Source organism: Coccomyxa subellipsoidea, assembly GCF_000258705.1.
Source record: "Coccomyxa subellipsoidea C-169, whole genome shotgun sequence".
Taxonomy (NCBI): Eukaryota; Viridiplantae; Chlorophyta; class Trebouxiophyceae; family Coccomyxaceae; genus Coccomyxa; species Coccomyxa subellipsoidea.
Window position 1 is genome coordinate 545,322 of NW_005178033.1, and position 15,419 is coordinate 560,740.

Here is a 15,419-nt window from a genome sequence, read left to right on the forward strand (position 1 = left end):
AGACGGCTTTCTGCCCAAAGCAGCTCCTGAAGGATTCCAAGCAGGGCAGCCTCACAACTTTTTGCTCGAAAAGCACCTTGCTGAGGCTCAAGCACAGCATGCAGCCTCAGAAGCAACCATTGTCGGAGCTTCCGATGGAAAACTTTGACAGACCTCCTTCTGAACCTCAGTTGCTCGACTTTGTGGAGCTTGAACCACCAGTTTTCGCCAAGGTACACGTCTATGATATCCTTCTGCTTCACAACAGAGGTCGCTTGCGAATTTCGTATCGAGTTTGAAGGTATTGGCTTGCACAGGAAGTTGCTCGGCCTTCAGTCACAAGGCCTGCTGCTGCCCAAAAGCAACTCACCAATGATGATGCCGGAGTGAAGAAGGTGACACCTTCAACCAGCACTTGCGAGTATAGATGCCTCTGTTGCAAGCAATGTATACGCATGCTGAGCAGGAGCTGCCTTGCATGCGAATGAAGTCCTTGTGCACTGCAGGTCAGAGAGATGTGTGGCCTGGATCCCATGCGAGTCGAGTCCTACAGCCTTCAGGAGTCCGGGGACCAGGCAAGCATGACAGAAAGGGAGCAGGCCCTGTCAGCGCATGCCCAGGAAATGGAGCAGAAATTGAGCATCCTGGAGCAACCGATCCTCCCTATCCTGAGGCCATCTTCCAGCAATCGCTCACTGGTGCCCTTGAGCAGCATCGTGGCAGCATCAGCACACAGCCCAGCATCACCACTTGACGACGGCCACGCACCAGCGATCAGCACAGAAGATCTCTTCCTCACACTCTTCACACAGCGCCTCCAGCAGCCATCCTTGGACCTGCCAGTCATGCGGGCACCAGCCGCTGCAGAAGCAGTGCCTGGCCAGAAGTGCTTCCACAGCATGCTGCTGCTGAGTGTCCCTGCAGTGCCGCCAGATCACAGCAGTGTGACAGTGCGCCAGCACATTGGGCGAGCGCTGCTGCAGTCCATGCCAGCACTGGTCATCAGTCATGTTCCTGCAGACGCAGACATCGCAGACGGCATAACCTTTCATGAGCTGATCGCGCCAGGCCAAGTGCTCAGCGACACATTCCAGACGCTCCCAGTGGTGATGCTGGAAGATGCAGGGCATGCCAGGGCAGAAGCACCAGCCGTGGCAGGCATGCTCAAGGAGCTCCAGCTGAAGAGCCGCAACCTGGCAGTGTCAGAGCTGCTTCTGGACTGGTCGCTGACAGATGCAAGCGCGCCAGACCCGACATCGGCAGGCAGCAGAGCCAGGAACAGGCTCAGGGCCGCGCTCACGCCAGAAGCTCTTCCGTGCGCAGAGTCAGCGCTGGCTGCAGCGCCGTGGGCGGAGCTCCTGCTGAAAGAGGTTGCTGGGCCGCCGGTGCACTGCTCTGGGCTGCAGCCCCGCCCCGAGCAGCTCCCCTCAGCTGTGCAGAAGTTCCTTTGCAGCAAGGGCTCCTCTCGCAAGGGAGGCCGTGGCATGGAGAACACAGCGCCAGTGGCGAGGTGGGACAGGGCAGCCGCAGCCTCTGCCCCACCTGCCAGGTTGCCAGGCAGGGCAAACCGTCAGAGCACAGGAGGCATGAGTGGCATGCAGCCCAGTGCCAGTCGACCTACACATGCACCTGACCAGCCTGGCAGCAGGGCGGAGGAAGTGGCAGCAGCAGGGAGTTTCAGCAAGCGCCCAGCAAAGAAGGCCAAGAAGGCCGCGGGCAAGGACGATGCATCCTTCTTCTTTGGGCTGCAGACAGGCGCTCTTGGCAGCCAGGACTCATCCAATGATGATGCCTCGAGCAGCAGCAGGGACAGTCTCCTGGGAAGGCATGCCTCTAGCCTTGCACAACCACATTTCCGAAATTCACAACAGTGACATTTCTCTAAGGTCAAATAGTATGTATGATGTTGGGTGTGTGATTAATTGCGCAGGTCGTCTGCCCCAGAGGTGGAGCACATCCAGATGACTCTGCCGAGTGCCCTGCTGCAGCTGCTGCGGCTGCTAGCCATCGATCACAGCCACATCCTGAAGCAGGCAGCAGGGATGGATGCTGCTGTGGCCATTGCAGGCCTGCTGTCCACAGAGGCGCTTGATGCTGCCCTGGCCTCTGCCACCGAGAGGGAGCACAGAATACCTGGCAGCCAGCGCTCTCTGCTCAAAGCCTATGCCGCCCTTGCGATTCTCAAGTACGCACCAATGTTCTTGACAGCGTTCACATAGTTTTGGACAGCTCTGCATGTCTGAAAGGAGTTGTGTTGTCATGACATGCATGTATTTTCTTATTTGCAGATACTTTGTCTGCACGCGGTAGAGGGATAATGTATTTCTGAATGACAAACAAGGACAAATTCACATGATTTATGTGTCCTGTACAGGCAGACAGCTTTGCTACTGGTGCACTACGGCGTGCGCTGTGCACACTTGCACCTGCGCCATCACGTGGACACCTTGCCAGGCCTGGCCGCTGCATGCAAGGCATCAGCAGAAGCCCTCTCAGCCGCCTATCATGAGGTCGAGAGTGGCCATCTGCAAGATCATCCAAATCAGGAGGCCCTGCGGCGTACACTCATAACCGTCAATGCTCTGCGATCGGTATGTGTCCTGTATTCTATTTTTTTAAATTTCCTTTCCTAATTTGAATCTTATTCTTTTCATGACCATCATGTGAATGGCGGGACTAATATTTTTGTGACATGTTTGCCACTGTGGGCATGTCAATCAGGCATGAAGAAATACCATGCTTGCACAGGGTTGCAAGGTGCTGTTGTTGGGGGACCATAGAGCCTTCTTCACCATGTACCGAGCCATCACAGATGCCGGTCTGCGCGCATACCAGCTTGACCGCGATGGCCGGCTCATGAAAGAAGGGCTCAAGGCATGCGTTCCGATCCCTCCATTTGTGTGACTAATTGCCCATGCATTCCCATCATGTATGCATGCTGTGATAGGTGAGCCCACCTTGAGGTCATCTGTTTACTAAGGGCCAGAAAATTACATGTTGTTAGTGGAATCAATTGTTTCTGTAATGCATGCAGGAAGTGGCAGTCGCGGCAGCAGCTGAGGCAGCCCTGCAAGCTGCAGACTGTCTTCTGGCAACCTACGACCACGCGGCTGTGAGGGACTTCCCATTCAGCCTGTTTCACTGCATCATCGAGTGCAATAGCTCACCCTTCAACGGCAGAGGAGAGGCAGCCGCAGCTGCCCTTGCTTCTGCGCCATGCCCCAGGTAATTGTCTAAATTTGGACCACAACCTTATCATCTATCAATACAATATATTCCTGCAAGGTCGCTCTCACGAGAAGCATGTCTGCCAGATTCTATGCTAACTTGATTTGTCAGCGTGACCAGTTTGCGTCTGGCTTGCAGGCATGTCCTGTTCAAGGTGCAAGTCAGCCAAGAGGACCTCATGGACCCGCACAGAGCTCACCCCCAGAGAAACTGCCCTGCATCCGAGGACTCACTCCGCAGCGAGAACTGTGCTCTTGCGCAAGCCCAGCACCACACAGAGGGGCCTCTCATCGCAGTAAATGCCCAGAAACAGGCCACAGCATCAAGGCACTCAGCATTAGGTGAGTGTGGGGTTGTACGCAGAGACACAACCCCCTTGAAGTATCACAAGTATTCAACTTTTGTGCCGTTACTTAGCCATTCAGAGCATCGTGTGGAGCATGCAATGCTGTCATCTGTGTTCTGCCAACGAGTTTCATCTTGTGCAGGGGGAAGCATGCCAGTCTGCGGCACAGATAATACTGCTAGTGGCGCAGATACGCAAGCATGGAGCCTGGTGATCAATGCCAGCGAAGACAGCCTTGTCCACACGCGCCGTGGCCTGCACAACTGCCTGATGCAACTGGAGAGGGAGGGTGCAGCTGTGGTAGAGCGCCACATCAGCTGCGCTGACCTGGCACTCTCTGATAGCACCTGCTGCTGCATCTGGACCGAGCAGAGCCTAAAGGTATTTTATTGTGTCACCCTGCCATGCATGCACCCACAACCCATGAGCTGATTCGCGGTGTTGTGGCCGGCTCTGTTACTGAATGTAAAAATCGAGATACTTTGCTGGAGATCAGTTGAGGTCAACATACTGGGAGTTGGCTCGGATGTTATTGTTATGTCCTGCCAACAGGGTCCAGCAGGGTCGCTGCCGAGCATAGTGAAGGAGCGTGTGGGGGCACAGATGGCGCTTGTGAGCCTGGCTTACAGCAGATGCATACTGTGCTTCGAGGGCAGCAAGGCATTTGAGCCGGCCATTCTAGCGTGCATTGAGGAAGTTGCTGTGCTCGGCAAGCGCTGTGGAGTGGGCCTGAGCATCCTCACCACAACTAGCCCTGAAGAGACCGAGGTGCTGCCCCCACCCTTGGACACAGTGGAGTACATCATGTTGAGGGGGGGCAAACAGCTGAGAAATGTCCCCAAATGACCAGGACACTCCTCGACCTTTATGCCTCCCATCCATGATTTCCACCACATCCCAGAAGAGCAGGTTGCAGAGAAGTACAACATTAATAAAAGGTGGATAACCAAATTCCTCATGTGCGTCCTTGAGCAGGAGGCCGTGAAAACAGCTGTCAGGACAGCGGGCATGGCCGCGTCAGCAGTACTGCTTGAAGAGACTCCCTCGCCTCGAGCAGCCTTTCTAGAGAGCTTTCCCAGTCTGAACCCCTTTGCAGCAGCGAGGCTTGCAGGCCTGCCATGCAGTACGCAGCAGCTGTTGTGCAGCAACTCCGAGGGCCAGCAGGAACTTGGGCAGATATTTCCTGACATACCTCGACGAAGCCTGGAGCTGCTTTTCAATCAGGCATCATGTGGCGCTCCGGTGCTGCAAGGTACACACATCACCAGGTCTTCTTCAGGAGATTCTACGAGCTGATCTACCATGACCTTGGCCAGCTGATTCTTGTATGATGGCCTTCTGAGAGTGCTTTGAGTTTCCGATCCCAATAGCAGCAAATTGCCTGGGCACGAATCCTTGCATGGCAGCAATTTTGTGCGATCATAAGTGTGCCACATGTCATGGCATCATTGTTGCTGCTTTGATTGCAGGGGCCACCCCTGCTGCTGGAGACATGCGTGCCAGCCGATCAGGGACAGCCAGGGAGGGAACGGCGGCAGACCGGCCCAGGGAAGCCGTTGAAGACTCCAGCCACATGCGCCCACCCTCTGCAGGCTCTGCACAGCTGCTGAATGTGACTGCTGAAACAAGCACTGCTGGTAAGTTTTGATTGTGATGACGAAGTACGTGCTGTTCTGGGACTTGGGGTGAGACTCCAGCCTGACAATCATTATGGATGCAGGCAATCAGATATTCAATGGCCCCTCGTATGGTGCGACTCTGCATGAGGCCGATGGGCAACATGGCATGGGAGGACTGGATGCTGTGCAAGAGGAGGACAATGACAGTGACAGGAGTGGCTGGAACCAGTACCTCGAGCCTGGGCACGCTTACAGTCACCACCCAGCTGAGGTGATGCCGAAAGAAGTGGATTCCTGTTTGATAAAAATGAGACATTGAGTCTGCAGGGAATATGCTGTGCCATGTTTGGATGTCAATCTTGGCTTCTTGGCTGCAGAGGCACAGACAGCATGCTTGGGATGATGTCATACTGTGACATCACCACTTTTCCATCATGAGACTACTTATGCGCGTCCACAGGCGACAAGGGCTGCCGCTCAAGGGCAGTGGCAGCAGTCACAGCATTGGCAGCGGACTGGCAGGCTCAGACAGGGCGGCCACACAGCGCCTGGTCCCCAGGCCGGAGCCGCGCATCTGGCAAGGTCTCCCTACAGCACGGACGCGAGCAGGTTTGCAGCGCATCGGCCGCCGCAGCCATCGCAGCATGCCACGCTGCAGCCGTACCGGCTGGAGCATGCGCACATGGGGCAAGGCGGGGCTGTGTGGTGGGTTGATCCAGTGCAGCAGCAGAGGGAGGTGCAGCAGCAGAGGCAGCAGCCGCAGCCGACAGGCTGGGAGCACATGGGGCAGGAACCACCCAGCAGGCACAAGGCCCAAGTATGGCAGGCTGATGACCAGTCCTACCCAGAGGCGCACAGTGACCGCCACTGGAGCGCCGCAGAGCAGCGGGCACAAGGGCAGAGCGCATGCATGCTGCATGTGAATGGAGGGAACGTTCCTCACGATGCCACCTATAGCGGGCAGTCGCGTCAGCATCTTCATGCCCCGCAGCACATGGGGCCAGGTGGGCTGCATGCGCACAGCCGGCAGCATGCGCAGCAGATGCTGCCAGCCCATCTGGGTCCCACCTTCCAGGAGAGCGGCCCATATGCCCAGCAGTCACACTACGCCATGCCAAGGCGCCGGCAGCAGCAGCAGCAGCAGCCTGCGCAAGGGCAGATGTATGGGGGTGTCTGGCAGGGGGAGTACGACTACGAGGAGCCCTATATGGGGTCAGCGCAGCCGGCCCAGCCTTACATGGATGACCCCCATGCGGCTGGACGGGGTCAGCTGCACCCTCCTCAGGCATTCCAGGCAGCAGATGACTACCCGGTACCCATGCGCACCGACCAGGTGTGCACTGTCTGTCCAGCGTTGAGTTTGCTTTTGAAATGCACAGTGCGCAGAAATGCATGAGACACACGTGCCTTGCCCTTGCCTTGTTTCTTTTGTCGGCCACTGATGACAGCGCTGCAATTCCTGCGCAGGGATGCTTTGACTTGCCTCCTAGTGCGCCTCCAATTGGATCTGCTGACCACTTTGCAGAGCCAGGTATGCTCATACACGGCTAAATTCCCCAGTTTTGATGCTAAGCGATCAGTGATAGATATCCTGGAAAGAAGTATGTTTGCCATGGTGCAGGAGTGGATGAGTTTGGGATCAGCTTTGACGCTGAAGAGCCACTGGCCCTGGATGATGACACCCCCGACAGTGATGCAGCTGCCGAAGCCTACCAGCCTCAAATGACTGCAGGACATGCTACTGTCCCTCCAGGTGGGTGTTTCAGCTGATGCAGTCAGATCTATCGCTCTCATTCTTTGTTCCTGCAAATCACCACACGTCCTCTTCCATTTGAATTCCTGTGCTGGGCTGGCGAGCAGGAGTCAGGATGGGGCACATTCGTGAGCCAACTGGCATGACAGGAGGACCAGGTGGCGAGGACTGGGATGCTAGCAGAGCCCTGGTAGGCACCACGCTCGCCCCTCATATACTGTGCGCGCAATACACTCAGATTTTTCTCCTCTCTGTGCTCTCTGATGGATTGCTGAAAGCTAAATGCTGCCCATACCACAGGATGACTTTCTGGAAAGGAGAGCCTCCAAGAGGAGAGGACTGTCGAGACCTTTGGCCTTGAAGCAGCACAAATTCACAAAGAGGAGCAATGCCACACCTCAACAGGGCAGCAAATTTGCCTCAGGTGCCACCTAAACACCAAGTCTTATCAATCTGCCAGCCCAAATAGATAACACAGCATTGTTTCAGCATGCAGCATTACTTAAGATTGCTGCATACTGAGAAGCTGTGTGATGTGTGTTTCACTTTTCACAGGAGACACCCTGGGATTGCGTCCCCATGCTACCATGTCAAGGGGGAGAGGGAGAGGTCAGATGGGGCATGCATTCCAGCAGCCCCTTCAAGGTGGCATGAGAGAGCAGGGCCGGCCGAGCAGCCCCTCCCTTGAGGACTCAGAGCTGATGGCGGACCCCACAGACATGCTCGGCGCACTTGAGGAGGAATTTCCTCCAACCATTAAGCGCCCATTCAAGTGCGGACTTATCCTTGATGTAGCTTCGCCTTGGCGGATGATAATTTCAGCTGAGCAGGACCATGTATTGACTTGAGTTATTTCTGATACTCCAGCACTGAGGATTGCAGCAGATTTATAAGTCGGTCATCTGACACAAGTCGTCTTTTGTGTGCAGGAAGGCAAAGTTTCTGGGGTACGAGCCTGGCAGGGGCTACACCAAGCAGACAAAGCTGGTGTGGCGTCCGTGTGGCGGCGGTGGCTACTGATTGCCATTTGGCCAGCATGCCTGTGAGGCTCGTCTGAAGCTTACATGTAGTAGCCCCCAAGATCTGTTAGGATAAACCCGTGACATATGCTGGATTGCTCCCGACTGTCTTCAGAATCTGTAACTTTAAGTTTTCAGAAGATAGACAAAGCATGACTGCCCCCTTATATATATTTTACACCACAACTTGCTGCACACTATCTCCTTTACACACAAGCCTCGTGCCATGATTCCCACAAGTGCTGTACAGCAAATGACTTACACGGAAAGGCCGCATGTCTGGGCACAACTCCCATGGGCCTCAGCTGGCGCAGCGTTTCAGAATTCAAATGGTATTCAGCATCAAACGGCAGGTGCCCCTTCACTGTGGGGAGCGCCACTGGGCAGCGGCTGGGCAACACCCAGCTGGATCAGAGTGACAATGCCATCGATGAAAGTGCTGGACTCGGGCGTCAGCCTCAGGCCCAGCTCTCTTGCTGCCTTGCTGTTGTCTATGCGCTCCTTCACATCGTACTCCAGCTCTGGCACCTCTGGGATGGCATACTGTGGGAAGCGCTCCTGCAGCATTGGGTCAGTCCATCACTATTGAGCTGCAGAAGGAGGGCATCCTGATTACAATTTAATTACTGTCATTATTGTGACACGCTGTTCCTGCCAGAGGCAAGGTGCCTCTGCAGACAAGCTGTTCCACTCAGGACTTCCAAGAAAGGCTTTAAGCTCTGTCAAAATGTTGTAAGTGCACAGACACCCTTCCCATGATGCCGATGGCTCAGGCAGCACAGGGAAAGAGCCTGAACATTGAAGCCCAGGCGCTTAAAAAGTGAGGGGTGCGCCAAGATTTTGGAGCCTCACCCTGAGCACTTTGGACAGGTAGGTGGCTGTGACAGGCGTCCGCTGCGACACGATGTAGCGGCCGGACGCGCTGGGCGTCTCTGCTGCCAGCACATGCGCCGCGGCCACGTCCCTCACGTCGCAGATCAGGGGCGTTCCCTCCACAGGCTTGCCCTCAACGATTCCCTGCGCATGTACACACAAGTGAGCACTAGCAGCAAGGGTAGATTTCCAGTAAATCTACCATTCGTGCCTTTGAATGTGTCAGGCACACATGCAGAGCAAGATAGCACACCTTGTCCAAGCAACCATCACCAGCTTGGGACGTTGCCGTAAATGGCTCAGGGAGTGTGCTCACAAAATAATTCCCAGGAAAATGAATTTTTGTTGTATGGAATTTTGGCAGGGGAGGAGCACCTTCAGGAAGCCCACTGAAGTCCCATCGGCACGGGAGGAGACGACAGGGCCCAGCACAAAGTTGGGCAGCACTGCCACGAGGTCCAGGCCCTCCTCCTTTGCCAGCCTCCAGGCCTCCTTCTCAGCCACAGTCTGCACATGCACTATTCAATGCAGTGTACCTCCATACCATTGTATGGATTTCTCTGACTATCAGCAATAGGTGCAGGTAGACAGGCCTGCTGCAGTGAGTGTGCAAAGAAGGGCGGTGGCGCATACCTTGCTGAGATGGTAGGCCTGGCCATTCTCTAGTGAAGATGTCTCATTCCAGTCCTCCTCTGTGTACAGGCTGCCATTCTTGGGCGGAGCAGCATACTCCCCATGCACAGCTGCAGTGATAGCTCATAGTCCTCACAATCTTCACGTGTACATCAAGCCAACGCCTATGTAGAGGCTCAATTTGCAAGAAGGAAGTCACTGTGCAGTTAGCACCTGCTACAGAAGAGGTGAGGACAACGCGCTTCAAAGTGTCCTTTGCCTTTGCAGCTGATGCCAGCACGTTCTGTGTTCCCTTCAGAGCGGGATCTATCAGGTCCTTCTGAGGGTCTGGAGTCTCGATGAAGAAGGGAGATCTGCACAAGGACTGCGCCCGTTACTAGAGCCAAGACGGTAAGAGTGCTAATAATCGTCCTTGACACTAAGGAGAGACAGAAATGACGCAAAGTATTGGAGCCTCACGCTGTATGAAAGAGAAATGTGCTGCCCCGAACGACCTCATCAAACGATCCTTCCTGCGTGACGAAGCAAGCAGGATTCAGTCGGCTAGGACAGGACTGAGAAGCGATCAACCGAGGTTATTTGCCAGCTAAAGTAGCAGTAGTAATAAGGCCACCTGCAAGAGGTTTGCTTCCTGTAGCTCAAGGTTTCCTGGCAAGGCATTGCCCAGCTTGGTGAGGTGCTGCATCTTGCCGGTGTCAGAGAGGGACCGGACTGTCCCTCTGACATTGTATCCCTTCGAAAGTAACTGCTTGATAAGCTCTGTAGCGACAAAGCCTCCTGCACCAGTCACTACAGCGATGGGCACCCCGCTCATTCTAGCGTGCTCTTCGTAGCAAGGAATTCGGTGCGATCGATGACCCCTGTCCTCAAGATGCTACAGCAACCTTCACAAATCGTAAAGATGAACCACACATCGCCAAATATCCATCAGTGAAGGGCAAAGTTTGCTTGAAAGTCGCACGTGCGAACAAACGCGAAAGCGTTACTAATTATCATCCAACCCTGCTCCTGCTGGTTTGGTTCTAGGTCAAGCCCGGCAGATTTGCATCGTTTCGAGCAGCAATATTAGTCTGGGAGCTGTGAGTTGTGGTAGAACTCTTAGCGATGCGCTTGTGAGAAAGCCTGCTGCACAACACCTCAACATCTGGAGTGGAAAAGGGCTCAAGAAAACCTTTTGACCCTTGATTCTCGAGAAGGATTCCAATGCAGATCTCTTCGGGCCAAGATGGCATCCAAAGATTGCTTGCTGCCGAGCAGGACGCTCAAGCCATTGTCACAGCGGCACGGAAAGGTGCAGTGCCCTAATCGTCTCTGGAGCCCTACTTAGTTGCTATAGATGTTTACATCAGGATGAAGATCTGCATAGTATATCATTCAAACGGAGTATTTTGTTGCCATGATTTACCTTCCTGTCAATGGTAACTTCGCCATGGTTTCTTTGCCTCACCCTGATCCATGCAGAGTGCTAAAAAATTTGCGTCCACGCCAAGCCAGATCAATTTTCACGCTCAAAATGAAACCAGTTGTAATAAGACAATCCCAAGACTGCCATAATAGTACTTTGGTTCCCTGACGTTGCCCCTTTGTGCTGCAGCGAAAGCTGACAGGCTGAAGCAGGCCAAGCAGGAAGCTGAGCGTGAGATCAAGGCCTACAAGGCCCAGCGTGAGGAGCAGTATCAAAAGCGCATTTCCGATGTGCGTTCAGAGTCCCTCTCAAAGCAAATCATGTTGCCTGATCTTTGCACTACTGGCTTGTGACCAGACCCACAGCGGCAGCGCTGTGCAAAATCTCTGCACACTGACCTTGAATTGATATCAGTATTGATATCATGATGTACACCTGCAGGACTCGACAAGCTCTGGTGCAAATGTGAAGCGGTTGGAGTCAGAATCTGCGGCTACTGTGAAGACTATTGAGAAGAGCATTGCAAGCAAGAAGAAGGAGGTAAGCTGCATGTCAGAGTCCCGCATCGATTAATAAGCTTTCTTCTCTTTGAGCAACTGGTGCTATTGGCGTGGCAATGTCGTCTGTTCGCTGTCTTGATTTGCTCCTCATTCTTTGCCTGCCATGAGTTCTGGACAGAGTGCAAATTGAAAATGATCTTTTGTACAGGTTGTGGAGACCTTGCTGGAGTATGTCACCAAGGTCAGCTTCCCCAAGAAGTGAGGAAGCTTAAGGCGCGTAAGTTAAGGCTAGCTGTCTGAATAGTGAGCCTCAAGGGCTTGGGACAGCCGGTGCATGTCTTCACTAGGGATTCCTTACATTCCTGGGATGCCAGTGACAACTGGAAGGCCATTGTTGGACGCCGAGGGGTGCTCCCTGAGTCCGTGCCGTCCAGATTATGACATTTATATGGGCTGACATCACGTTATACGTATATGGTCATGAGTGATATCACAGGCAAATATGGCAGGAATCGCTGCACATAGTCGTGCAGAGAAATGAGCAGTGACATCAGTACTGTTTGCTGAGTTCCATTGGAGGTCCTGCTCGTCATCAGTGGCCACTTTAAGTGTGACATCGACACAGCCCCACTATTGAAGTAAAATTTAATCGAGTACTCTCCATACGAGAGCCTCTGGCTTGTTATCAGAAACCACTGGCGTACATATCCAAGTATATCCTTTTCTTCTCATCCCAAAGCATAGGCTGCATTGTGCTCAGTGCGGTATTCAGCACAGTCACTGACCTGGCAGGCTTTGAACACTTCTTGGTGGTCGGGGCTTCTGAGCAGCTGCGGTACACATGTGGGGATCCGGATATAAATGTTGCTGATGGTCAGGCATCTCTCAGATGATCTCTGCATGCGCAAAGTCGCTGACTCGCTGGTTCTTGAACATCTGTTTACTGAAATCACACTTCAAATAGCAGTTCAGATCCAAGCAGTTTGCTTTCTTCAGCATGCATGATCTGACTGGGGGGACCTTGCCATGTGTTGCCCGTTCACGCGTTCAGGGCGCACCTTCCTTTTCCTCGTCCACTGGTCCGATGTATTCAAGGCATCGATCTCGTGGTGATCGATCCCGTGTGTTGCAGCGTCGTACGTTGCGCAACCCATGTCCTTCGTGCTGTAAACGCTCAAGTTTATTGTGACTATAGTTCTATTGCAACAACCAATCATAGTCAGCAAGGAGGGGTGTTTTTTATTAAAGAAGTAATATTGTTGTGTACGGTGATCTAACCTGCTCTTTTCAATTTCTTTATTTACATATCAGATTGGAGGGCTTGAATGGTCAGCGGTCCACTGTTGCAACCACCCTGACTCGGCCTTTCTCAAACTGTGTACAGCTCAGGCCACAAGTGGCATTGTGACGCAATGATATCTTATAAATAGTTGCATTCCCTGTTAATTTGATCTGGAGGCTCATGAAGGACGCGTCAAGATGCAGAAGTTTGGTACTTCCTGTCATTCTCAGTTGCATCTTACTAGGCAGTGGGCCAGCACAGGCCGCCCAGGAGGACAGCTGCAATGGTGCTCAAGTAAGAAGGATCTACCTTTTGCATCGATAACCCTCAATTTTATAATCTTGACAGAAGAGCTGGCTGGAATGCTTGTTCAAAACTCTGCTCTGGGTTTGGTCTCAGGTAATCATTGAAGTCAGCACCGATGGGAAGCCTATCCAGCTCTTTACCGCCTTTCCATCTAGACTGGGGACCCTGCCACCAGTGAAGCGGTCACAGCTTTTGCCTCTCAAGGCTGCAGAACCTGCGGATGCCTGCTCGCCATTGGACCCCTCTCGATTCTCAGGCACGAGTGCATCCTCTGCAATCACACTGGCTGTGCCAATGTGAAGAGAGAATGACTGGCAAAGATGTGCCGCTAGCTCTGTGGTCCTGACTTAATGGAAGTGCTTTGATGTCGGCAGGCTCTGCAGTGCTGGTAGAGCGTGGTGGTTGTACATTTCTGGAGAAGGCCAGGGCTGTGCAGGCCGCCAACGCTTCAATACTGATTGTATACAATGATGATGATGGTGCGCTGCCTATCGCATGTCCAGCCTACCATCCTTCTTCTCCTGTTAGTAGTGTCTGATGGCTTTGCGGTCCTGTAGGGACACTCTTGAGTACAATTTCTGCAGACACATGGCTGATTGCTGCTGATATCCAGCCGTTTGTCTCCTTGGACTGTACGTACGCGTGTCTTTGATTGGTTCAAGCTATTCCTGTGGGGATCTAAAGAACAATGCACTTTGCGTGGCATTAGGATGCTTCCAGATGGGTACCAATGGCTCGGCCACCCTGGAGAGGTTCAACATCTCATCCATCAGCGTGTCACGTTCGACTGGGGAGCAGATGAATGCCAAGATAGCAGAGGGAGCCACAGTCGCCATATGGCTGCCAAGGTCACTCTCACAGCATCATGTCCTCCTACCATATGAGCAACTTCAAGGGAAGTTCCTTGCGACCTAGTGAGCAAGAGGTGCATGCATGCGCAGCCCGAAAGGGTGTTGGTTGCTTGCAGGAATCGCAATTTGGATCCCAGCGCGGCTCTGTTGTGGTTAATGGCAGTGGCGACAGTGGTGGTAGCGTCGCTGTGGGCGGGGAGCGATTTCATGCAGGAGGTTAAATCGGCAGGCAGGGTCGCCGATGATGAGGTGACACCACCCACCTGATTGCTTATCCGCCAAAAGCAATTTCTTCAGAAGTAGCTTTATTTGTACATTTTCTTGCAGCCCTGGTGTTGGGTTGCTTGGGAGATCTCGCAATGACTGTTTGCTTTGGCTGCCTGTTTCCGCTTCGGGATGCTCAAGCTTTCCTGGCAAGGGATGGCACCAGCTCGCAGGAAGTCCTCAAAGAGCATGAGTATGGGCCGACAGGGTCCTGATCTGCAGGGAGCGCATGGGAAGGGGCCCAGTGCCAGCAGTACTGCGCCGGAAGTGCTGGTGGTGACGGGGCAGGCGGCTGTTGGCTTTGTCTTCCTTGCCTCCGGCATGCTCCTGCTGCTGTTCTTCTTCATGAGCCACATCTTCGCCGTCGTGCTGGTGTGCCCCATTGCTCTATTTAGTCACCCTATTGCCTCTATGGCTAGTTCCTGGGCTTGTCAGTTTCCATTTTCTGCTGCATGCTGGACCTCTAGGCTGTAGACATGAGGCTTGGGAAGCAAATGAGCTAAAGCTGTGATGCTGCGCACTTGTGTCAGATTCCTCAAAAGTTTTGCAAGTTGTCAACAGACACATCATTTGGTTCAGAAACTTGTCATAGTCAGCTCCTCACACTCGCAGACTCTGTGCTTGCGCAGACGGTGATGTTCTGCTTCGGGGCGCTGCAAGCCCTGACGCTGGTTCTGTCGGCCGCGCTGGGGCGTTGCCTGCCAGGCTGGCAGAGCCACATCAGCGTGCTGCCGCTGGCTGGCGCGGTGGACAGCCTGTCTCTTGCGGCGAGCCTGCCCGCTGCCGCGGTTGTGGTCGTGTGGTTCTTTGGCCGGCACACAATATGGGCGTGGCCGCTGCAGGACGCCATGGGCATCTCGCTCATGCTGCTGCTGCTGCGCCAGTTCCGGCTGCCGAACATCAAGGTGCGTGCATTCTGAGCCTGTGAATTTCACCGATGTGTGCAGGTACTTTGCCCTCCTGATCAATGCATGTCTGTCAATTCATTGAGACTCTGGTCACTAGACGGCCTTGTCCTCTCCTGTACTTTCCTCTTTGAGAAACAGATATTGTACTGGTGCAAACGCATGTTAAAGTTCAAGTTTGAATTGTATCAATGACTAAGGATGAATGACGCACCAGTGACGTGGATTGTGCAGGTGGCGTGCATACTACTGCCGCTCTGCTTCGTGTACGACATCTTCTGGGTGTTCATCGAGCCCCTGATCATGGGAGGGACCAGCGTCATGGTGGAGGCGGGTCTACCTTGCTCTCCCCTTCCCTCACCATCTATGTACCTGTACCTTAATTAACGCTTCCCCATTGTGGTGCAGCCTGCGCAATGTCAATTTTGAGCGTCTTGCTAGGGCGCAGCCTCGTCC

The 15,419-nt window shown here is 53.6% G+C and overlaps 3 protein-coding genes across 3 annotated transcripts; 2 read left to right on the forward strand and 1 right to left on the reverse strand.

The window, feature by feature from the left end:
• Window positions 1-134: 134 nt before the first annotated feature.
• Window positions 135-7,945, forward strand: COCSUDRAFT_55887 (hypothetical protein; the record flags this gene model as incomplete). Its single annotated transcript, XM_005646679.1, has 18 exons — window positions 135-212; window positions 486-1,791; window positions 1,924-2,164; window positions 2,354-2,570; window positions 2,728-2,877; window positions 3,014-3,204; window positions 3,346-3,548; window positions 3,696-3,934; window positions 4,106-4,321; window positions 4,529-4,676; window positions 5,023-5,190; window positions 5,274-5,443; window positions 5,633-6,505; window positions 6,640-6,703; window positions 6,794-6,925; window positions 7,033-7,115; window positions 7,558-7,697; window positions 7,855-7,945. The coding sequence occupies 18 exons, from the start codon at window positions 135-137 to the stop codon at window positions 7,943-7,945; spliced, it is 4,710 nt and encodes a 1,569-aa protein (XP_005646736.1).
• A 341-nt stretch (window positions 7,946-8,286) lies between these two features.
• Window positions 8,287-10,264, reverse strand: COCSUDRAFT_36946 (cinnamyl-alcohol dehydrogenase-like protein; the record flags this gene model as incomplete). Its single annotated transcript, XM_005646680.1, has 7 exons — window positions 8,287-8,502; window positions 8,797-8,961; window positions 9,193-9,324; window positions 9,451-9,546; window positions 9,650-9,803; window positions 9,910-9,962; window positions 10,064-10,264. 7 exons carry the CDS (start codon window positions 10,262-10,264, stop codon window positions 8,287-8,289), a joined length of 1,017 nt encoding a protein of 338 aa, XP_005646737.1.
• A 236-nt stretch (window positions 10,265-10,500) lies between these two features.
• Window positions 10,501-12,021, forward strand: COCSUDRAFT_66494 (transmembrane ATPase). The gene is made up of 4 exons (XM_005646681.1): window positions 10,501-10,741; window positions 11,045-11,145; window positions 11,297-11,395; window positions 11,564-12,021. The coding sequence occupies exons 1-4, from the start codon at window positions 10,654-10,656 to the stop codon at window positions 11,615-11,617; spliced, it is 342 nt and encodes a 113-aa protein (XP_005646738.1). The 5' UTR covers window positions 10,501-10,653; the 3' UTR covers window positions 11,618-12,021.
• Window positions 12,022-15,419: the final 3,398 nt, after the last annotated feature.

Excerpts from the sequence above, each read along its gene's own strand:
- COCSUDRAFT_66494 (XM_005646681.1), top strand. The coding sequence starts at position 10,654 with ATGCAGATCTCTTCGGGCCAAGATGGCATCCAAAGATTGCTTGCTGCC. Across the intron at positions 10,742-11,044 it reads TGTCACAGCGGCACGGAAAG|CGAAAGCTGACAGGCTGAAG; the intron begins GTGCAGTGCCCT and ends TTTGTGCTGCAG. Across the intron at positions 11,146-11,296 it reads ATCAAAAGCGCATTTCCGAT|GACTCGACAAGCTCTGGTGC; the intron begins GTGCGTTCAGAG and ends GTACACCTGCAG.